This window comes from Thalassophryne amazonica, chromosome 10 (genome assembly GCF_902500255.1).
Source record: "Thalassophryne amazonica chromosome 10, fThaAma1.1, whole genome shotgun sequence".
Taxonomy (NCBI): domain Eukaryota; kingdom Metazoa; phylum Chordata; class Actinopteri; order Batrachoidiformes; family Batrachoididae; genus Thalassophryne; species Thalassophryne amazonica.
In genome coordinates, this window is record NC_047112.1 from 81,904,170 (window position 1) to 81,929,619 (window position 25,450).

Here is a 25,450-nt window from a genome sequence, read left to right on the forward strand (position 1 = left end):
CTGTAGAAGTGGTTGATTACAGACCCGCTGCAGGGTCTGCAATCAACGTAAAAAAATGCTAATTTTCCAGATAAAACACCCTCAAAAACAATGGCCGCTCTGAAGGACCGATAAGGGAATCGTTAAGTAAAAAGGCTATCAATGTTGTTGGATTGAATAATTTCTTAATGATTCTCGAAAAGAACCAGTTCTCTATACCCATTCCTTAACCCCCCCCCCCCCCCCCAAGAAATCTGGTGCCCCCTAAAGCTGCAAAATCTGTAATCCGGATCAGATCCAGATCATCCTTTGTCAGTCTATAAAAGATACCATCCTACATAATGCTCACAAATATGAAAGAAATTTGAATTTTGGAAAATTTGTTCAATGTTAAAGATAAGGATTTTTTCCAATTGTCCAAGATTCTTCCTAGCTTTGACCTTTGACTTATGACCTTGAAAATTGAATCAGTTCTTGTCTATCAGGATATGAATCCTCTGTAAAATGTAATAATGATATATGAAAAATTGTGGGTTACAGGGTGTTCACAAACAATCAATCAAACAAACAGGGGTGAAAACATCACCTCCACTCAACTTTGTTGGTGCAGGTAAAAAGAAGTAGTCACTACACACATGCATGCACTCATGCGCACTCATGCATGAAAATTACCTCTTCTTTTTCCAGAGTAGGGGGGTTGTCGTTCACATCTTTGAGATTAATGGTTACGGTGCCAGTTCCCTTGTTTCCTTCTGGGCTGCCGTTTAAGTCTTGACCTTCTACTGTCAGAACGTACTGATCCTTTGTCTGAAAAAAGTCAGAAAACACTCTTCAAATAGTTTGTTTCACATATCGCATGGGGGATCTACAGAAAACATGTGGGTTTTTCAAGATGAGTAAAGCCAATAGGTTTATAAACTATAGAAGAAAGCAGTGATAGTAAAATATTCAAATTTAGTGTCGCACAGTTGCACAGATTGTGCAATTCTGTCTGAGTGCCCATAGGTATGTTTGTCTAATAAGGTGTAGCCAGGTGCAGTGTTGGTACACTGTTATCATGAAGCAGCAGAAAGTGATTGCGCAATAGACCAAACAAACAAACAATTAAACAAACAAACAAACAACAAAAAAACAAACAGGACTAAAGTCATAGTTTCCCTGCTATTTAGTTTTAGTTTAGACACACCGTACACAGGTGGGTTCACATTGTACATGTACTCTGCATGTACACACAACAAAATGGAACTGGAAACCAACAAACAACATAAAAATAAACACATGGAAAAATATAAAACTTCACCTTACTGCTTCATTGTTTCACCTCAGGGAGCTATGGTGACTGGCAGTTTGCATGCAGATAAGTTAATTTACCAAAATAAAACCTCTCTTAATGACAGATTACAATCTGATACTGGATTTAAAAAATACTGCTATTGTTGCTATTTAAGTTATTAACTATGCCCCCTTTGCACCAACTGTCTCACTTTCAACTCAAGATTATACGCGACAGACTGAGTGTTACAGATCACCAACAATATCACGAGTGTGTATAGTGTAATTTCATAAAATCACTGTTGTGTTACTTGTGTGTTGGTGTAAGCCACACCTCTCTGTCCAGTGTGGACCTTCTGACGTAGATGCTTCCATCCTCATCCATCTCGAACATGTCCGCATCAGGTGAATCCATCAGAAGCTTGTAACGGATTTTGGAGTTGATGTTCCCAGGCTCATCTGCATCGGTAGCACTAACCATCATGACAAAGGTCCCTGTAAGAACAGCATCACCACTTCAACATCACTTGAATTCCTGAAAAACAGCAAATCTGGACTCCCATCACTTCAACGAAACTTATTGTCCTTCATAAATTATGTTTGTGTCTCCATTTAACCATTTTTTTTTAAATAAAACAGTGAAAAGTCAACCTCCATTTTTAAACCCCATGACATTATTATTATTATTATCATTTTTTTATTTCAAAGTCAAAGTCAAAGTGTCTTTATTTATCTCCCTAAGGAGAAATTTGCCTTGGACAGGGTCTGCTACACAACAACACATCCAGTACATAGCACCCATACAACAAAACAACAACATAGTAAGTCAAAGGTTAAAATATAAATACGCAACATTATTAACATCTTTGTGCAAATTCCACAATACATAACCTTATGCTATCTTCCCTGAACTATCTGCTGATTTATGAGCTTCACTGATAATGGAATTAATGAATGTTTATATCAATTATATTTACAAAGAGGAACCCTGTACCTCCTTCCTGAGTTAAGTAAGAGTGCACTACATGAGACGCATCTGTTAAAATGTTGTCAGCACATCTGAGAACTGCCTGTTCAAACAACTCTTGGGGAGTTACAGGTACCACCATACGATTTTGCCAGCTATCTTAATCAGATTTAATATTTGAGTTTTTGATTTAACCGTTAAAATACAAACCAGCTAGTAATACCATACCGTAACATGGACTCAATCGTTGCTCTGTAGAAAATCAACACAATATTCCTACATACACCAAACAGTCGGAGTCGACGAAGAAAGTGCATGCGCTGGTGGATTCGGGCACAAACGCTTGACACTTGCATGTGCCATCTTAAGTTGTTATCGATGTAAACCCCCAAATATTTATACCAATCCATCCATCCATCCATCCATCCATCCATCCATCCATCCATCCATCCATCCATCCATCCATCCATCCATCCATCCATCCATCCATCCATCCATCCATCCATCCATCCATCATCCATCCATCCATCCATCCATCCATCCATCCATCCATCCATCCATTTTCTTACGCTTTATCCGGAGTCAGGTCGGGGGGGCAGCAGCTCAAGCAAAGCCGCCCAGACCTCCTGATCTACACACACCTCCCCCAGCTCCTCCGGGGGAACCCCAAGGCGTTCCCAAGCCAGCCGAGAGACATAGTCCCTCCAGTGTGTCCTGGGTCTTCCATGGGGCTTCCTCCCGATGGGACGTGCCCAGAACACCTCTCCAGCGAGACATCCAGGGGGCATCCAGAAAAGATGCCCGAGCCACCTCAACTGGCTCCTTTCGACATGGAGGAGCAGCAGCTCGACTCCGAGCTCCTCCCGAGTGACCGAGCTCCTCACCCTATCTCTAAGGGAGCGCCCAGCCACCCTGCGAAGGAAACTCATCTCAGCAGCTTGTACTCGCGATCTCGTTCTTTCGGTCATGAGCCAAATCTCATGACCATAGGTGAGGATCGGAATGTAGATTGATCGGTAAATCGAGAGCTTTGCCCCCCTACTCAGCTCTCTCTTCAGCACAACGGTCTAATACAGCGACCGCATCACTGCAGATGCTGCACCGATATTTTACCCCTTTACCCTGTCTCTTGGCCAGTGATTGCTGTTCCAGGCTCCAGGCTCCCCGTCACCCTTATTTGGATTAAGTGGGGAGAGACAATGAAAGAATGAATGGATACACTTATTCATAAGCATGTGACATTTTAAATCCACCTGCTCAATGTTACGTCCATGTATGGTGACCACACTACGGTCTCCAACAGCCCGAGGGTCCACCAACAGCTCCACTGTTTTATTAGTATTAATCTGCAATTGATGGACATCACACCAGTTCACAAACCTGTCCACTCCAGATTTGTGACAACATGAATTAGTACTAGTGTTTAGCAGATTGAGTATTACAGTGTCATCTGAAAATTTAATAACATACTGGTTTGGCTGATAGCTGACGCAGTCTTTGGTATACAGTGTAAATAAAAAAGGTGAACTAACACAGCCCTGAGGGGCACCAGTGTTACTTAATGCAATATCAGAGCAGACAGAATTGACCTTCACCTATTGTGACCTGTTTGTCAGAAAATAGTGATACCACTTAATTAAAAAAGGGTTCACATTCAGCTGAATCATTTTTTGAAGAAGGATATGTGACCGGATACAGTTAAAAGCAGAACTAAAATCAATAAAAACTAATTTGGCATATGCAGAGGAACTCTCAAGATGCTTTAAAACCAAGTTCATGCTTCCTTTTGTACGCAAACGTATACTGATCCAAGTGTGGCTCCGCCTCTGCAGTCAGCTCCTGAATTAACAGTTTCTCCAATGCTTTCATTACATTAGAGGTTAGGGTCACTGGCTGAAAATCATTATTCACTTGGGGGCATGATTTCTTGGGGACTGGAATGATAACTGATCTCTTCCATAGCTCAGGTACTGAATAAGTATCAATAGAGAGCTGGAAAAGTTGATGCCAAGCTGGAGTGAGCTCCTCTGCAAATGTTTTTAAAAGAAAAGCAGACATATCGTCTGGCCCTGTCGCTTTATTAGTATTTAAAAGCTTGAGTAACTGATTGTGGGTCAATTAAAATTCTGTCCTCATGCAAATTACACCTAATTTCTTTTAAAATTTCCCTGCACTCTTCCTGGTTATCACTCTCAAAACGCAAATAATCATTGGCTCATTGGCTTTAAAACAGAATTTAAAACAGAATGCTCGCTCATTCATTCACTTTTTGCTGCTTATCTCTGTCCCAGTCACGGTGGCAGTAACTCAGCCTACTTTCATATCCTCAACAAAGTCCTCTAATGCTTAATGGCGGATCCTGAGTAGTTCCCAAGCGAGTGTGTCCTCCAGCATCCAAAGACGTTCTTCCCTAGGGATTCCTCCCAATCAGAAGTGCCTGGAAGATCTCCCTTGGAAGCCAACCAGGGCATCTTCACCAAAATTCCAAAGCACATCAGCTGGCTGTTTTTGATGTGAGGGAGCAGTTGAGGATAGGTGTGTAAGTCAATTTGCACATTGAGAGCCTCACCTCCACATGGGGCAATGCCTGACCCAGAGGGAATAATCCACTGTGTCCTCACAGAAGACCATGGCATCATATTTGGATGTACTGATCCTCATCATGAGGATAAACAAAAACAGAATGACAGAACAGAATGTGTATTCTGTTTTGTCATTGTGATATTTCTTAAATATCATCAAAACAGAAGCAATGCCAGGGGGCTGAAAACAAAGATTTTAGAGGTGGCGTCCCTTTAAATTTCAGTTTGAATCACTTTACGGACAGCAGACTGAATGTAACCGGTTTGACACAAAGAACAGATGCACACACTGAAATTATTTATATATTAGGCCTTCTATGTAGGCTGAAAATCCCAAGATAAAGTGATAATATGACAGCTGTGAGGTCCAAATTTAAGTCTAGTTGTTCAATATAACTTTTTATATAATGGCTGAGTGGATCCTTGTCATTTGATCGGTGCTTTGTATGTCATGTGACATGGATTATTCCTCCCATTTGTGTTGCGTTGCATTTAGAGTGCAGTTTGGTTCCATACATTTGGTACCATTGCACACTGCGAACCCTGCCCACTAGTGGGGGCGGTGTTGAGCTAAACATACAGAGTTTGTTTTGCTGATGAACAACGATTTGAAGGAGCTAATTGACTGTGCAAATTCTTCTAACACACACACACACACACACACACACACACACACACACACACACACACACACACACACACACACACACACACACACACACACACACACACACACACACACACACACACACACACAGTAAACAAATCCACTGCTCTGTAAGCCATCTGGAGACATGAAGAGCTGTTAGGAGGAAGTTAGAATGAAAAGCTAAACTAATTTCTGACGTGAATTTTTTCACTGCACTGAAGAGGTATAGTTTTTTTGGAAGTCGGTACATGGCATCGCGGACTTCATCGTCGGAATTATTTTTGGACTCCTATTTAAAGTTCGTGTTGGATTGTTCATGTCAGAGCAGCAGTGTGATGCACAAAAGCTGGACAAATTTCTGACATGATTTTATGCTGGAGTGAGGAAGTCTTTTTTTTTTGGAAGTACACAAAGTCAGTGCAGTGATGAACCAAAATCTAAGTCCCTTTTCTGTTGTTTGTAAATTAATATATGAAATGACAAGGATCTATTTTAGCCATTATATAAAACAAATAATATTTCATGAGGTGAAAGCTGGAACATACCATTCAACGAGGTAAGCTCAATTTGTGACCGTATAACCAACATGAACGTCCGCAAATCAACAGGCACAACAGGGTAATTCCCTAATTTAAAGTCACAGTGCTGTGCTAATATTAGGTTGGACATTTGTAATAATGATACATGAAAGCAGAAAGACCAACCTTCAGGGCTCAACTCTGGCACTTCTGCAGGCTTCATGATACTAAACACTGGAGGGTTGTCATTTTCGTCTAAAACCTTGACTCTGAGGTCAATGTTTCTCTCTGCTAGCGTACCATTGCGGTATGTAGCAACACCCGACAGCTGAAATGGGAAGAGATATGCACAGCATAGCTTTATCATCTCTATCAGTGGCATGGATGTTTTCATAAAATAAATACATTATGTACTTTTTATAGGCAAACTATAAGCAGGCCTTGGAAGTGAAAGAAACTGGGGGAAAAAATTAATCCAAGATGCGTATTAATTCAACTACACCTGCTAACAATTTACATCATTGTAAGTACTGATAACATTAATCCTGGCAACAAGCACAGACATTTCTAACAGGTGGCAGAAAGGTCAGGTATAAGATTACTCCCTGCAAAAATGGTAAGATGTGTACATTAAACTGCCAATATTCAGGTCTACATATAATAAAACTAAAGTGGTTATGTTCATTAACCTAATTAGTCATCCTCATTATACACTCAAGATGATGGTGGTTCGAATTAATTAGCCCCATGCAAGAACATTTTTCAAAATGACTCAAATTTCTCTTGTGCTTATTTTTCATATATATATATATATATATATATATATATGCTTGAGCAAGTGTGTTATGCCAGATTCAGCAATCACTTGTACATTGAAATAACTACATAAATTCTGTGTAATCAATGAATGTTCATAATAATGGAGAATTAACATAAATAACGGCCCAAGAATATCAAATAATTCTCCATGTCTTACAGTATGCGTGTATGTCAGAGCTGTCCCATCAGAACATGAATCAGACGCTGAAGAGAAACAGCTTTGTCAAAAAAGAAACATTAGCAATTGAAGACTTGCACCCTGCTGTCACACATGCAGATATGGAAGTCTGTAATTAAGTTAAAGCCATAAAATATGGACTTGTATTTTATATAGCATTAAAAAAAAACACAATACTCGTAGGCTGTTGTATACATATACATTAATAAAAAATATTTATTTCAGTTTCAATTTTTTATTTAATTTTATTCATAACAGTGGGTGAATGAGGGTGACCATAAGTACCTGCTAATTTTTGATCAGCCTGTGCATTTTGCTTGAGTCACTAAGAGATTTTCATACACAGTGCGTCTGGAAAGTACACTCAACAAAAATATAAATGCAACACTTTTGGTTTTGCTCCCATTTTGTATGAGATGAACTCAAAGATCTAAAACTTTTCCACATACACAATATCACCATTTCCCTCAAATATTGTTCACAAACCAGTCTAAATCTGTGATAGTGAGCACTTCTCCTTTGCTGAGATAATCCATCCCACCTCACAGGTGTGCCATATCAAGATGCTGATTAGACACCATGATTAGTGCACAGGTGTGCCTTAGACTGTCCACAATAAAAGGCCACTCTGAAAGGTGCAGTTTTATCACACAGCACAATGCCACAGATGTCGCAAGATTTGAGGGAGCGTGCAATTGACATGCTGACAGCAGGAATGTCAACCAGAGCTGTTGCTCGTGTATTGAATGTTCATTTCTCTACCATAAGCCGTCTCCAAAGACGTTTCAGAGAATTTGGCAGTACATCCAACCAGCCTCACAACTGCAGACCACGTGTAACCACACCAGCCCAGGACCTCCACATCCAGCATGTTCACCTCTAAGATCGTCTGAGACCAGCCACTCGGACAGCTGCTGAAACAATCAGTTTGCATAACCAAAGAATTTCTGCACAAACTGTCAGAAACCGTCTCAGGGAAGCTCGTCTCCATGCTCGTCGTCCTCATCGGGGTCTCGACCTGACTCCAGTTCGTCGTCGTAACCGACTTGAGTGGGCAAATGCTCACATTCGCTGCCGTTTGGCATGTTGGAGAGGGGTTCTCTTCATGGATGAATCCCGGTTCACACTGTTCAGGGCAGATGGCAGACAGCGTGTGTGGCGTCGTGTGGATGAGCGGTTTTCTGATGTCAATGTTGTTGATCGAGTGGCCCATGGTGGCGGTGGGGTTATGGTATGGGCAGGCGTCTGTTATGGACGAAGAACACAGGTGCATTTTATTGTTGGCATTTTGAATGCACAGAGATACCGTGATGAGATCCTGAGGCTGAAAACGTCCCAGTTTTTGCAGGGCCGGCATACTCACCGGACATGTCACCCATTGAGCATGTTTGGAATGCTCTGGACCGGCATATATGACAGCGTGTACCAGTTCCTGCCAATATCCAGCAACTTCGCACAGCCATTGAAGAGGAGTGGACCAACATTCCACAGGCCACAATTGACAACCTGATCAACTCTATGTGAAGGAGATGTGTTGCACTGCATGAGGCAAATGGTGATCACACCAGATACTGACTGGTATCCCCCCCCAATAAAACAAAACTGCACCTTTCAGAGTGGCCTTTTATTGTGGGCAGTCTAAGGCACACCTGTGCACTAATCATGGTGTCTAATCAGCATCTTGATATGGCACACCTGTGAGGTGGGATGGATTATCTCAGCAAAGGAGAAGTGCTCACTATCACAGATTTAGACTGGTTTGTGAACAATATTTGAGGGAAATGGTGATATTGTGTATGTGGAAAAAGTTTTAGATGTTTGAGTTCATCTCATACAAAATGGGAGCAAAACCAAAAGTGTTGCGTTTATATTTTTGTTGAGTGTATTTACAGCTCTTCACATTTTCCACATGTTATGTTACAGCCTTATTCCAAAATGGAATAATTTCATTTTCCCCCCTAAAAAATTCTACTCACAACACCCCATAATGACAACAAGAAAAAGTTTTTTTCAAAGTTTTTGCAAATTTATAAAAAAAAGAAGAAAAAAAAAAGAAATCACATGTAAATAAGTCTTCACAGCCTTTGCTTAATACTTTGTTGAAGCACCTTTCATAGACATTACAGCCTCAAGTCTTCTTGAATATGATGTCACAAGCTTGGCACAACTAACTTTTGGCAGGTTTCCCCTTTACAGCACTTGTTTGTGCTATGACATGCACTGTCAACTGTGGGACCTTATATGTAGACAGGTTTGTCATTCCAAATCATGCCCAATCAACTGAATGTACCTCAGGTGGATTCCAACTAAGCTGTAGAAACATCTCAAGGATGATCAGTGGAAACAGGATGCACCTGAGCTCAATTCTGAGCTTCATGGCAAAGGCTGTGAATACTTACGTATACATGATTTCTTAGGGTTTTTTTAATTACTCTGAATGAATTTGCAATAATCTAAATAAATAGTTATTCCACATTGTCATTAGGGGGTATTGTGTGTACAATTTTAAGGAAAAACATTAATTTCGTCCATTTTGGAATAAGGCTGTAATGTAACAAAATGTGGAAAAACTGAAGTGCTGTAAATACTTTGTGGTTGCACCGTATGAAAAATTTAAGATATGAGAAAATTGGTGAATGAGGAAGCACTGTTTAGTCAAATGCCATTTTTGACAGAATCTGTTTTGATGTATGGTTCTTGCATGTGCTCTATTGTGTTAAGAAATTGCATAACTAGTATTTTTTAAAGCCAAGGAAAATGTATTCCAATGGAATAAGCTGACTAAACATCTTAAATAAACAAACGTCTTGTCAAAAAAGTGTTAAGTGATGCTGACTCCTAAACTAACACAACAGATAATATAACAGACTAATATTGCATCAGGTGGAAACTGTTATCTACGCCACTTACATTGTACATAGCAATTTCCTCCCTGTCAAGGACTTTGGTTACACGAATCTCTCCAGTCCTTGGGTCGACCACAAATACATGGAAGGGATACATACTTGTTCCTATCCCTTCCAGCGAGTACTGTAGATTCCCTTGGCCATCATCAAAATCTGACCGAATCTGAAAAACAGAAAATGTGAAGTGGCAAAGCAGTTTGACAAATCTTATTTTTACTCTACCAAGAAAGAGACACATTTACAGCTGAAAAGGAGAAAAGCTGAAAAGGAGAAAAAAAAAAAAGCTTTATTCAACTGTACAAAACAGTGTATAACATTATAATGTTTCTAAAAGTGAATATATATATATATATAAAGGAGACTTTGAGTAAAGAGTCCTTGTGTATCTTGAAAGGTGGAATATACATGTATAGCCCGATAACTCGCCGAGTTGATAATCGGTCTATCCCATTGGCAGGGCTAATTATCAGCTGGGCTGATAATCGACCAATAGATAATCAACCAATAGGTTATCGACCGATAGGTAATTGACCGATAGGTAATTGACCCGGCAATTGCCTGATTATCGGTCCAATAATCTATCCCTAATTATTATTATTATTATTTGTATTATTGATATCTGAATATTTATGAAATCTGTGCTTGCAGAAATATCATAGCTATTATTATTATTGTTTTTGTTATTATAATTAATAATATTATTATCAATAGTAGTAGCAGTTGAAATAATAGTATAATACTAAGCCTTTTACTGTAATTGTACATATACATATATACATACATTGCAATTTGTTCTCTGCATTTAACCCATCCTAATTACAGTTAGACACAATCCAACCACTAGGATCAGTGGGCAGCCACAGTCCGGCACCCGGGAACCAACTCCAGATTTAGAAACGCTGCCTTGGTCAGGGGCAGAGAAAGGAGCGGACCCTAAATAAACACGTTTTACATTGTGGGAGGAAACCGGAGCACCCCAAGGAAACCCACACAGACACGGGGAGAACATGCAAACTCCACACAGAAAGGCCGGGAAGTGATCCCACAATCTTCTTGTTGTGAGGCATCAGTATATATACTGTGTTTGTGTAGTGTATTTGTGTAGTGTGTAGTGCTATAATAAAAATATTTCTGCATTCAGCGTCTTCTTATACCAACCCAGTCTCGTGCCAGTTCATGAAGACATCACGAAAAGTAAATTAATCTATGGTTCATGCACCTGTTTCATGATGGGAGCACAAAATCATTTTATGACGAGAACACAAAATGCGGGGTGACACTGGTTGGGTGCCTGTGAGGGTTATCATTACACTTAATACACTTAATCATAAGCATGTGACATTTTAAAATTTAGAAAAACTTCAAGCAAAGAGCAGAATTATCTGTATTTCGGCACAAGGGGGAGCCAAATACAGGTTTTAAATCAGTGTTCAAAGTCTGTGTGCGGCAATATAGATCATAAAGAGGAGGCAAACAGGTTCCACCAGCCTTCACAGCATATGTAGGAAATCATAAATTAAACACTGGTTACTTTCAGATTCATATACATACTAAAGTCTAATCTTTCTAATGGTCATGTTGGGCCCACTCAGCAGGAATTGTAACATTATGAAAACACATCACAAAATGTGACTGATTTAGGGATATTTGTCAACTCCAACCGCTTATCCGAGATCAGGTCGCGGGGTGGGCATATTTGATTAAGATATAATGTAAATAAAATATACATTAAATGGGGTTTTCAATGTTAAATTTAAATGGCCACAAAATATGTAATCTGGATCAGATCTGGATCAAACTTTGTCAGTCTATAAAGGATACCATCCTACATAAATCTCTCAAATATGAAAGAAATTTGATCTTTTTTTGACAGTTATGAATTTCTGAAAATTCATTCAATGTTTTAAAAGATATGGATTTTTCCAATTTTCCAAGAATTTTCTTGACATTGACCTTTGTCCTATGACCTTGAAAATTGAATCAGTTCTTGCCTATCAAGATATGAATCTTTAGTAAAAATTTAATGATATCTGAAAAACTGTGAGCTCCAGGCCATTCACAAACAGACAAATGAACAGACAGAGGTGAAAACATAACCTCTGCCCAACTTCGTTGGCGGACGAAAAAATAAAAAAATAAAACAATGTGCCACTGTGCAAATACATTTGGGCTTGACTGTAGCATTACAATGCCATATATTTACCACAGCCTAATTGCAATATTTGCAGCCCTAGACATAATGATTATAAAAAGACATTTCTTTCAGGGTGCTCAGGTTAATTCCTATAATGAAACTGTCAATGCTGTCTGTAAATAATACAATGAATAAGATTATATATTGCTACTGACAAAACTGATTGTTTTATCTGTTTTTTCTGTTTTTTTTTTAATCTACCTTTATTTTAACGTTATCTTTATGTTGTTAACTTCCTTATGATGTGTGCTGCTGCCTTTCAGGTCACCCGTGCAAAAGAGGTTTTGATCTCAGTGAGCTTTTATCAAGTTAAATTAAGGTTAATAATTTAATAAGATTGTCTACAGACAAAATCTGCTTTTTAAATTGTTTCATGTTGAATGAATGAGGATCAGAGTCAAAGAGAGCTAAAGAACGATGTCTCACCTTGGCAATAGAATCCAGTTGAGTGTAGTCATAGTTTTCCTTCAGTGTTTTAGGAGGCACAACCCAGTCTCTTCTTATTCTTGTCAGATAGCCCAAAAAGCTTGCTTTTACCCCAACAATCTGGAGTCAGAAAACAATAAATGTCATCAGGTTAATCTATGACAAGGGAACTGCACAATAGGTGATGTTTAATCATGGGATGGAAGATGCCTTCCACGTAGAGGTTCAATCATTGTGCATCAGGGGGATCCAACCTGGAAAACCAGTTCATCCAGTGTTTCACTTTGTATGTCCTACCTATCTATTTAACCAATGTCTAATTTTCTCCTCCAACATTTAAAAGTTTCAAGTTAATTCAATTCAATTAATTGTATTTATATAGCACTAAAGCACAACACTGCCTCAAGGCACTTCACATGAGTAAGGTCTAATCTTACCAAGTTCTGTGTTAAAAAGTTGGAATGATATTATGTATTCTGTTAAAATGTAACCCACTGGGTCTTTTCTTATCTTATAAATATAATACAATGCTAAAATACCCTTGGCTGTATGAGTATTGTCTTGTTTATAATATAATAGAGGTGTTTAATTGGTAACCCTGTGCAAACTATATATATATATATATATATATATATATATATATATATGTATATATTTATATGTGTGTGTGTGTATAAAGGGCTACGTCTGTCTGTCCAGGATAAACTATCTATCTATCTATCTAGCTATCTAGCTATCTATCTATCTAGCTATCTAGCTATCTAGCTATCTAACTATCTAGCTAGCTAGCTAGCTAGCTAGCTAGCTATCATCAGGAACAAACTGTTACCATTTTTTAAAAAGTTGAACTGAAAATTACCCCCAAAATAGCCAGCTGTGGGTATGACCAGGCAGTTTCAAATTTCCAGCCCTGTATATGTGTTGGCCATCTCTTTTTATTTAATCCCTTCCTTCAGCTACCTTATGTTCTCAACTGTTAAGGCACCTGATTGTCTTGTACAACCCAGTTTGCCTTCCTATCTGAATACATTAATTTTGTTTGTAAAATTGCAAAGTAAAAACACTGAAATACACCACTACCTCAATTTTGATTCACTGATATTTACATTTACTGTTACCTACCTTTTGTGTGTAATTTTGTTATACATTTGTTTGCAAAACAAAGTCTGCATGAAGGACTTCAAATGTGTTTGTCTTTTAACCAAGTATTTCCACTTAGTTTGGGAAGTCCACCTTTTATAGTTCTGCTGGACAAACTTTAGCCTATTAGCCATTATATTTATAAGACATCAGCATTACAAAAACAAATGTGCAACTGTTTTGATTAAAATGATTGGCATTTGGCTTATGTCTAAAACAGGTTAACCCGGGCAGTGCCGGGTATCCCAGCTAGTATATATATATGTATAATAATAACAAATGTTTCATTTTATATATATATATATATATATATATATATATATATATATATATATATATATATATATATATATATATATATATAAAATGAAACATTTGTTATTATTCACCTTAACTATTAAAATCCTATAGTTTTATGCACAATTTGTACACATCCAATCAAGCCCTTCTATTCTGTCACAGACCACAATGGAAATAAGCATTTATACTTCATTGTGTTATCTGTGTATCATTGATATATTCACATCTGTATGTTTATGTTGAAGAATAAATTCAATCAATCAATCAATCATAAAAAATGTTATTTATTTTTTAACAGCATCTGCAGGAGGGCATGCGTTTGCACATACATGAGCTTTTCAAAAGAACGATAGCTACCTTTCACCGTTTAATGCTGATTTCACGTGTGAATGCTGATTTCTGTGGGATGTCTCATCAAACACTGCAGAGGTGTTATCAGGTTACAAAAATAATGTTTTCAGTTTTAGAAATGTTTATTTCTCACTAGTTTAAATGGACTGCATTTATATCGCTCTTTTCCATCTGCATCAGATGCTGAAAGCGCTTTACAATAATGCCTCACATTCACCCGATGTGAGGGTGCTGCCATGCAAGGCGCCCACTACACACCTGGAGCAACTAGGGGATTAAGGGCCCTTAGTGATTTCCCGGTCAGTCTGGGACTTGAACCGAGGATCCTCTGGTCTCAAGCCCAACACTTTATCCACTAGACCATCACCTCCCCTTTTACATAATATATAAGAAACATGTTAGATTTACACAGAAACGCAGCAGTTTGGGAGCATATTTCGCCATGTTGAATTAGCAGCCAGAAAGAGACCAGCCAGCGATGTCACAGTGCCTTTCGACTCTGATTGGCTGTCACCCCCCCCTACAAAAAAAAAAAAAAGATTTGCATGACTCATAGCATAAAAATTGGAAGCAGAATGTAACCTTTTGACCTCCCAACATAAGGCAAGCTGAGCCATCTTTGAACTTGTCCAAGGTCTGTGTCCCAAGAATGTCTCAAACTAACGTGGAATGCGGAACGGACTCTGTCACGGGAACAGGCCCACTGGATGGCATCATGGATGACCCATGCCTGTGGACTGGACACCAACATAGACTTCTCATCAAATTCATCTTTTGCTGTGTTATGTTCTATTTTGTGAAACTTTGCAAAATCTTGTAACTGTTAGAATGGCCAAAGCAGTGGGTCACCCCTCTGTGTCTGGTCTACTTCAGGTTTCTTCCTCAGTATCATCAGAAGGAGTTTTTCCTTACCACTGTAGGCTGTGTGCTTGCTCTAGGGGTTTGTCAGGTTAGATCTTACTTGTGTGATGTGCCTTGAGGCAGCTTTATTATGATTTGGTGCTATATAAACTAAATAAATTGAATCAAATAAATTTAATGTTTCCTGTGAATTTGAAGACCCTGGCAGTAGTAGGACTGGACTTATGCTGAGCACAGACAAACAAACGGACAGACAGACGCAAAGTCTTTGCAATACCCGATGGCTGTATTTTGATTGCCTGAGCTAAAAAAAAAAAAAAAAAAAAAACTAATAGGGGAGTTACGAAATTGACATTAGATTCATATGAACTTTGGTGAAGATATAGAAAAATATGAATAAAGATGAGTCAGATGGTGAAATTTAAATGTTATGGCAACACGTATGAGTATAATGTATTGTATGTGATTATATTAACTCAATTCTATTCAACTCAATTCATTTACAGGACACCAAATACACACAACATATAAGTTGCCCTATTGTTTGTCAAATGAGCAAGGTTTCATCTTGCACACCTTGGCCTATATTATATTATAATATTTTATATTATGGAGTCATGGGGTCACTGGGTGTTTGGCAATGCTGTTATATTTACAAAGGTCCAAGTTGTCAGGGTCTTGGTGCTGCCTGTCTTACTGTGTGGTTGTGAGACACTAACCATTGTCTTAAGGCAATGAGTGGATGCCTTTGGTAGGAGGTTTCTTTGAAACTTTGGTGAGGGATCATCAGCGTTGACATTTTGGCCATGTCTGGCATTTCTTTGTTCATGTGCTGATGATCCTAGTAACTGGAGAAGGCCAAGAGGATACCCACAGGTCATCTGGCTGTTCATCTCTGTGTTATAGACCCACACCTTCCACTTGGTAGGTTTTTTGCACTCGCCACAGAAAATTTACAGTGGACCTGCAAGTTGAATTGGTACAAGTTTTATGCCAGATGCCCTTCCTGACGAAACTCCACATTACATGGAGAAATGTGGCAGGGGTGGGCTTTGAATTGGGAACCTCTGCACTGAAACCAAGCACACTAACCACTTGGCCACCACCCCTGACCGTATCGATATTTGGCACAGGTTTTACGCCATATGCCCTTCCTGATGCCACTCAAGAAGAAACACACACAGCCCCTAGTGTCCAGAAGAGGTCTCCCATCCAAGTACTAACCAGGCCCCACACTGCTTTGCTTCCAAGATCTGATGGGATGAGGCTGGCACACAGCAAAGTGGCTACACATGTGCAGATTGTGTAATCGTCAATGTGACTGTGATCAAGAGATGTCTCACTGAGCTGAAACCAATATGTTGATGATCAATCCGGGCCACTTTGTCCTCTAAAGTGGGAGTGGCATAGCACAGCCAACTATGCTCCAAGCAGCTCCACCTGACCTGAACTTTGTGACAAGTTTATAGCACCACACCTGTGCCTCTCAAAGTACTCACAATAAAAGAATTCCCTGTACTGGTATGCACTCTAGTTGTGTGAGGAGGAGTTGCAGACACCACCCTTCCACTCCTTTGAGATCCTCTGTTCACACAGTGCACAGGCATGGTAGGGTGTTAGAACAGGCATGACTTGAGCTTTGTGAGAAACAAATGCCTCATGTCTTGTACAGAAAATTGAGATAATGAGTCATCAAAACCTGCCTGAGCACAAAAATTCTCCAACCGCAGGATCTATTCAGCTTTGTCTCAGAAACGTTTCGAAGAGAGCTTTTATTATTCTGACATTAAAGGTTAAGGTGCGCCCAGACAGTTCAAACCACTGCTGAGTCTCTCACACAGCTTCAGGTAAAACTGGAGTCTGAGTCTGTCATTCGGCTGCCGCTGTTTTTCTGAAGTACAGAGCCAAAGTGGGATTTGTTTTACACCGGATGACCTTCCTGTCTTGCTCCCAAGCGGCCGAGCAGCGCGGTACCTATGCCGACCAATGGTTGAGTGATGTTAAGCAAGTCGAGAGCTCAACGGACCAATCATTGAGCGTTGTTGAGCAGCTCTCTTGCTCAACAGACCAATCAGGCAGCTGTCTCCCAGAGGTCAGATTTGGAACACTGTTTTGCAAATGGTTGCCGCCAGTGTGGAAGCAAGCGGAACACTTTTTCTGTCATCGTTTTGCTCAAGTAAGTCGAAAATTCTTCTGAAGTCCCCCTTCCAAGTACTAACCAGGATCCACACTGCTTAGCTTCTAAGATCTGACAGCATCAGGCTTTCACAGAGCAGACTGGCTCCACAGACCATGACACTCCTAAGAAAAGCCTGAAATTTCTTGGTCAAAATTATCACAGTAAATTTCAGTGATAGTCTAACCAAATTAGGCATTAACTGGCAAACAACATTTATCAAGTCTGAGAGCATGCGTTGGTCCATGACAACCATAGTATCACATTGGGTTGTGGATGGCAACCACCCAGACAGGCAACCAGTTCATTCCCACATCTTGAAAATAACCATCTATCTGCCACAGCCAGGTGAAATGTGGGCATCCCCTTGGCCTTCAACAATTACTGGTGTCTTCAACACTCCAGCATGTGTGTGCTGGATCAGGCACATTTTGGCAACATGGCCAAAAATGTTGAAGCTGACACTCCCTTATAATGCAAGTGATACTCCTCATATTAGTTTCTCTTAGTAACTGCTCATTTGATACAAAGTCATTTCAGCAGCACCGAAGGATCCTCCAAAGACCCCTAATACCAAAGACATCCAGTCATCACCTTAGTTCCCTGGTTAGTGTCCAAGTCTCACAACTATACATCAAGACAGGTAGCACCAGGACCCTAAAGACTTGGACCTTCCTTCAACTGCAAATATATTGGCATAGCCAGCAACCTCATGACTCCATAAGCTCTTCCCAGGCACAGCTTGATCTCAAAGGAAGAGGACCCAGAAACATGCATGTCACTGAACTGGTATTAAACTTGTATAAACATGGGTTACACTCTACGAGTGTAAATGGACTGCATTTATATAGAGCTTTTCCATCTGCATCAGACGCTCAAAGCGCTTTACAAATAATGCCTGACATTCACCCTGATGTGATATATATATATATATATACAAAATTCTGTTAATTCCTCAATGCATTCCTTAATTCCTTTATACAAGTTGGAATATAAACCACGATTATTATTATTTTCAACAGTTAATCTTAAATCTGAATAATCTGTCAAACTGTAAAAGCAAAGAAGTGATGATATTACCATGCAAAATAATCACAATTGTCATTTTGTTTGTTTGATGTTGAAGGTGTTTGGTTTGTTATATGTCACAAAGTGACATTTAATGTGCTATTGTAGCAACTGTAAATAAATAATTCTAACAAAATATACAACCTAAATGTACTAAAATTGCAGGCGTCATACACCATGATTACGATATTCAAACTTCACACTACAAAAAAATATGGTATTTAGAAAATCCAACCCTCGGGGCCCCTTCAGACATAGTATGAATCCATAGCTATCAGGGTGACTCATGGCAGAACAGCTCGTATGTACGAACCATGAAAACATCGACCCGACAGGCAGGCGTGAACGATCCCGGTGCGATGGTGTCGTCCACGCGGGAACACAGTGCGAGCAGCTGTACGATGTGGTTACAAAATATAAAAAAATACATGCTGCAATGGTTTCGTGCGCGGAACACACTGCGCGATTTCAATGCATGAAATATACAGTCATATCGCAGAATGGAACAAATTAAATATTCGTTCCATTTAGTCTTGCAAATTGTTTGAATTACACCTGCAAATTACACTGAGTAGAGATGGGCGTATTGATCCTAATATCGATAAAATCAATACCAACGCTGGTATCGATATTGAACGATCCTTGTGTAAAAAGATCGATACTCAAGCTTTTTTTCTCTCCCGCACGCACTGACTGCTGTGCATGCAGATTCATCAAAGTCTACTCTCTGTCTGTAAGAGTAGCACTGCACTGTGTCACACAACATGGAGCAGCACACTCTTGTATTGTGGTTTGTCAGCCCTCTACCTCAGGAGATTTTGTTTTAAGTTGTGTTGAGTGATATTTTTTTAAACAAAAATGTTGATTGTGATAATAAAGTATTTTGTTGTCGTGTACAATGTTTGGCAAAATTCTATCCTAGGTTTTTTGGACACTTTGGCTCTATGAAGCTTAAATATGAAAAAGTATCGTATCGGTATCGATATCGGCAATACTGGGCCTGTATTTACTTGGTATCAGATCAATACCAAAATTCCCGGTATCGCCCACCTCTAGCACTGAGTAATTTGCTTTATGTCACTTATTTAAAAAGTAAAAGCCCATTATCGCAATGATCTTCAAGACCCAGAAGTTAATATTCACTTTCGTTTTTAGAATTGTTTAGGTATTTTGATCATTTTTCATTACTGCCTGTTGTGACATTACTGCAACAGGCACAACAGTGAACAATTGAAAAAAAAAAAAAAGAAAGAAAAAATTCAACAAACATGACTGCAATCAGTAGCTGAAATATGAACATGCAAGATAATTACTGAGCACGCAGATGGCTCTGGGTAAAGATGTTTACATTTAAAAACCATCCATGGGAGCCATGCTGCTTAGCCAGGCGTGGCCACATTGGGGCAGTATAACATAAAGAATGTGTTTCAGTCTGAGCTTTTTAATCATAAGTTTTAGTAATTATTATTCTTTGTAATTTGTGAAATCCAAATCACTCAGTTCATGAAATTACTTTCAGAATCCAGTAAATTGTATTGGAAGGTTGTTTCTATAAGTTTCAAATGAAGTCTCCCCAACACTAACTGGCAACTGAGCATCATTTTAAGGTTAAATGATTTAAGATGTGTGTCAAAAATTATTTTTAATGCACTCAAATAATAATTAAAATGACAATAATGTTTTTAATACTGCTCAAACGTTAAGTGGAATGAACATGACAATAGCCTTTTACAACAAAGTTTATTTCAGAGGTATATTGTGAATTCTGATGCACTTGTCTCTTTTCTGAGAATGAGAAAGGTAATTTGTTCATTTGAAATTTGAGAAAAAAAAAAGATGGTGAGATTTTAATACCCATATGGCTGGCCTTTTAGTTTTTTGCCCACTTTTTTTTTTTTTTTAGCTTTTAGTCATACAGGTAAGTTAAAATACTTCTGCTATTGACTTCATAATCAAATATCAATCAAATGAACATTTCCACTGAAATGTAACAACATATTATGCATAGGGGTGGACTGACAATTATTCATATAAATTACAATTTGAAATAAGAGTTGTCCAATGAAAAATGCAGTATTATCAGTCTTAAACTCTATGAAACCAATACAACTTTCATGTGTTGCTATGGCACCCTCGTATTTGTTAGGATTAACATAAAACTATAGGTGCATAACCAGACACACTGCTCTTTCAAAAATTTGTTTGGACATTTTAATATTACAGGGAGAGTACTTTGTCAGTTTGGCTGTTGAAATTTGAGTCGTCTGCAGGTGAGGACACTGCCTTATTTTTTTGTCAGTCTGCTCATGTCGAGCTTCTAAGTGGTAAAACGGCTTCATGTTTGAGAAGATGACAATTTTAACTTCAACACATATACTATATTGCTGAAATTGACTGAAATATGATAACTATTGTCATACTCACCGCAAACAGCCAAACCAAAATGAGTGATGAAGTCCTAATCATGGTTAAAGTCCTGCACTTTCTCTTCCAACAGAAGGAGCACAGTCCCAGTGGCGCTGATCTGAGTATCCTGACAATCTCTGAGCTACACCGGGCTTACACCTATGAAAGAGGAGGGCTGTTTTATGTCAAACACAGCCAGGTGTAGGCAGCGCGGGGTGGAGCCAGGTGAGTGTGAGAGAGCGGGGAAAGGGAAACTGCATTATGCATAAAAATCTTGGTTCTACACGAGTAAACCATGCATCAATAAAGTAGAAGGATCAAGTACACAGCCCTGCAGGCATTACTGGGAAATCTTGGCTTTATTAGAGTATTGATGTAACAGTTGAGCAACAACATATCAGATTGTAAGGACTCCATATCCCAAGGGATTTTTTTCTTCGTTTTGGTCTCATGGGCCCATACATACACTGTCAAATCTTGTGGTTGCCATTCAGACAGTATTTTCGGATTGCATATTATACAAATAGTGAATGTTTGTGAATTCAATGGTACAAATATTTCATGAGATGAAATATTCGTACCATTGAAAGAATGGAAAAACATTCATTATTTGTTTTATATTACGGTGAAAATAGAGCCTTGTCATTTGATATTTTATTAATTTATAAACAACAGAAAAGGGACTTGCATTTTACTAACATCAGTAATCTGTGATGCCGTCCACTGACTTTGTGTAGAGACTGCTGTCTGCTTTCCTCACTCCAGCAAAAAATCCCGTCAGAAATTTGTCCAGCTTTTCGTCCTAACTTCATTGATCCTAACAGCTCTTCATGCGTGGTGGATTTGTTTTTTTTGTGTTAGAAGAATTAGCAGCGCCAACTACCTCCTTCAAATTGTCATCCATCAGCAAAACAAACTCCGCCATGTTTAGCTAAATGCCGAACACGGTGGTCGGGCGTGCAATAGCACATTTCATATAGCACGCTAAAAATGAACTATTGCACGGTCAGTGAAACACAATGGCAGATGGCACGAATAATCCATGTGATGTGACATACAAGCCACCAATGAAATGATAAGGGTCCACTCAGCCGTTATATAAAATGCTTAATAGGTTAACGTAAATATACTTCAAAATACTTGTGTGTGTATGTGTGTGTGTTGGGGTGGGGGTGGGGGTGGGATGGGATATACTTTGTGTTTGATTGGATGCATTATTGTGTGGAAAACTCAATGGAAAAGGAGGTTGTGCTGTTCACTGAATACAGGTAGAGTTAAACTGGTATGTTTGCATACACCTTGACTGAAAACTATTTTTTTTCCCCCAACTTAACAAAAATTTATTAAATAATAAATAAACACATGAGTAAATTAGTATATCTACTTCACTTCCATAAAATGATTTGGAAAAAAAAAAAAATGAAGTAGTTAAAACAGCCTGACATATTTGTTTGATGTCATCTCGTGTTGAGGTTTCAAACTGCCACCAAACCAATGACTGAACTTTACCCTTCATTTCCAACTTTGGGCTCATGTGCTGTCTTGCAGTTCTGTGCTTACAACAAAGGTGAAATGGAGACATGACACATTGTAGAATAGAGTATTGACTCACATCATGAAGATAGTCTAGGTTTACAGTGCTGTAGCATTAAAATGATATAAACATTTTTCAGTATATGAGGCTATCACTGCATCACAGCATCTGAGATTATCAAATGATACACACATGGTTATTGAATGAGACTGAGATCTGTTGTCAGACTTCATTATAAATGCTTTTGTCAATAATGTTGCTGTAGCAAATGGGTCTTGGAATTTATTTAGATGCTACCAGTCCCAATCTAATCAACAAGCAGAAATAGAATGTGTATGTAAATGATTAAAATAAATAAAGAAATAAATTCAGTGGCCATATTACATTAGTCAGAAAATTAACTACCAGTTGTAGTCAAGCATGATAATGAATGTGGAGTAAATAGGCCTTGGTCTTGGTAAAAGACATTGTGGAACCATCAGCACCACTTAATAAAATATTTAAGTGAATGCATGCATATATTTGAGGCTGTATGTATAATTTTGACCGTGTGTGGAATACAGAAGATCCAAAATAAACTCTAAATTGTGCACCCAGTTCTTATTTTTTGAAGTCAGTCATGTTGTGTACTGTTCAAAGACATCATTAAGAGATTAGGCAGTCAAGTTCAACTGACATTTTTAAAATCTAGATTAAAAACAACTGCCTACAACTCTTCATGGTGGCAAACGTTTAGTGTCTTGATTTTGTTTTTATGTAATTTCTTTTAAATGATTTTACCTCCTATTAATTTGTTAATTTATTTTCATTTAGACCGCACCAAATCACAACAAAGTTGCCTCAAAGCGCTACACACGAGTAAGGTCTCACCTTACCAACTCCTAGAGCAAGTACACAGGCAACAGTGGTAAGGAAACACTCCCTCTGATGATTTGAGGAAGAAACCTCAAGCAGACCAGATTCAAAGAGGTGACCCACTGCTGAGGCCATTCTAAAAATTACAAGGTTGTGAAAATGTGATTTGGTTTACTCTCCCCCCCCCCCTCTCTCTCTCTCTCTTTCTCTCTCTCTCTTTCTCTCTCTCTCTCTCTATATATATATATATAGAAATGAACTGATATAGTGCCTCACAGCAAGAAGGTCATGCTATCGATTCCCACCTGTGGCCTTTCTGTGTGGAGTTTGCATGTTCTCCCAGTGTTTATGTGGGTTCCCTCTGGGTGCTTCAGCTTGCTCCCACATCCAAAGACATGTAGGTTAGGTGGATTTGAAAATTGAAATTGTCCATAGGGTTAGGGTCTACTGTAATTTCCGGACTATAAACTGCTATTTTTTTCCACATACTTTGAACACTGCTCTTACCTGTTTCTTTTAGTGAAAAAAAGTCCCTCTCGGGCACTTTGCGCCACAGTTGCACCATCAGATCAGTTAGTGGAGTGGAGCCTTCTCCCCCCACCTTTCCAAACTGGTTCTCTGTCTTGGCGCAATAAGTCAAAAAAGTCACAGGGCCTCATTTACCAGAGACTCCATCCGATCCCTGCTGCATGCTATGAAATCTCAAGAAAAAGTTCAAATTACTCAGTTCTCCATGTGGCACAGAGACACCATGCGTGCACTGGTAATTACATATTTAATTAAAAGTTGAAAAATCTTTCTAACATCTTTCTGTGTAAATATCTTAATTGGACACTTAATTGAAGTAAGCAAGTACAGAAAATGGAAAGTTTCCATGACACTGGATTCCAGTAAATATTGATGGAATACTCTGGTCGCTGATCAACAAAATGAATTAAGTGAATTGCTTTATACTTGAATATTTTGCCTTTTGTTTTGTCAACAAATTAACTGAGTCAGCGGTGTCAGTGTTCAGGTGAGGTGTGTGTGTGTGTGTGTGTGTGTATACACATGATGTATGACAGTAGCAGATCAAAAACAGACAGACAGGGTGTGGTGTATGTATTTCATTAACTCCAGGTGTGTCTTTATGAGTCATTTGTTGAAGCCAAGCCTTTGGCAGTTTGACTGGGTGTGTTTTGATGTACTGCGGTAAAATAAAATTTCTTGCGACGCTGTTAGCACCATAAAATGTGACAGGAATAAAAAGGTACTTGTCAATAAATCTGATGAGTAGCATGTTGAAATTCTCTAAAATGCTCCATTCAAGAAGGTACAGGAATTTGTAGTCCATGGACCTTCCCGTTTTAACACTTGTGCCCAATATACAGTGCATCCGGAAAGTACACACGCTTTACTTTTACCACAGTTTGTTAGAGGTCACAGCATGATTTCAAATGGATAAAATTCATTTTCACCTCAAAATTCTACATATGATACCCCATAATGATAATGTGAAAAAAGTTTTTTTTTGGATTTTTGCAAATTTATTACAAAAACAAACAAAAAACAACTAAGAAATCACATGGACATAAGTATTCACGGTATTCCCTTTGCCATGAAGCTCAAAACTGAGCTCAGGCGCCTCCTGTTTCCATTCATCCATTCATGCTTGAGATGTTTCTACAGCTTACTTGGAGTCCATCTGCGGTTAATTCAGTTGATTGGACTGAGTTGGAAAGACACCCACCTGTCTACATATAAGGTCCCACAGTTGTCAGTACATGTCAAAGCAGAAACCAAGCATGAAGTCAAAGGAATTGACTGTAGACCTCTGAGACAGAATTGTCATGAGGCATAAATCTGGGGAAGGGTACAGAAACATTTCTGCTGCTTTGAAGGTCCCAATGAGCACAGTGGCCTCCATCATCCGTAAATGAAAGAAGTTTGGATCCACCAGGACTCTTCCTAGAGCTGGCTGCCCATCTAAACTAAGCGATCGGGGGAGAAGGTCTGGATCTGGATCTAGCTCCATAACATTTGAAGCTACATCAAATCTGATGACACCTTACGGAATCAGTACAGATTCAGCTACAATTTGGTGTTAGTTGTGCATCTCTAGCTTCATTTGTCACCTCACACTGACACATTTTCTATTTTCCCTATATTTTTGCATATTCTGGATCACCAGATCTGGAATCCAGATCCGATCATCACCAAACTTTGTTGTTTGATAGAACATTTGACTATGTTACACCCTAATTTTTTTTCAAGCCTTTCTGCCTTGTTT

General features: G+C 38.9%; 1 protein-coding gene across 2 annotated transcripts in view; it reads right to left on the minus strand.

Moving 5' to 3' along the window:
• Positions 1–20,942, minus strand: part of dsg2.1 (desmoglein 2, tandem duplicate 1) — a 45,814-nt gene extending 24,872 nt beyond the window's left edge. For both annotated transcript variants that reach the window (XM_034180363.1, XM_034180362.1), the window contains exons 1-6: positions 20,811–20,942; positions 12,491–12,610; positions 9,875–10,033; positions 6,154–6,295; positions 1,586–1,746; positions 652–786 (exon numbers count right to left, since the gene is read on the minus strand). In XM_034180363.1, coding sequence (XP_034036254.1) covers positions 652–786; positions 1,586–1,746; positions 6,154–6,295; positions 9,875–10,033; positions 12,491–12,610; positions 20,811–20,852 — 759 coding nt within the window. In that variant the 5' untranslated portion in view covers positions 20,853–20,942. The remainder of the gene's footprint in view (positions 1–651; positions 787–1,585; positions 1,747–6,153; positions 6,296–9,874; positions 10,034–12,490; positions 12,611–20,810) is intronic.
• Between the last annotated feature and the right edge of the window lie 4,508 nt (positions 20,943–25,450).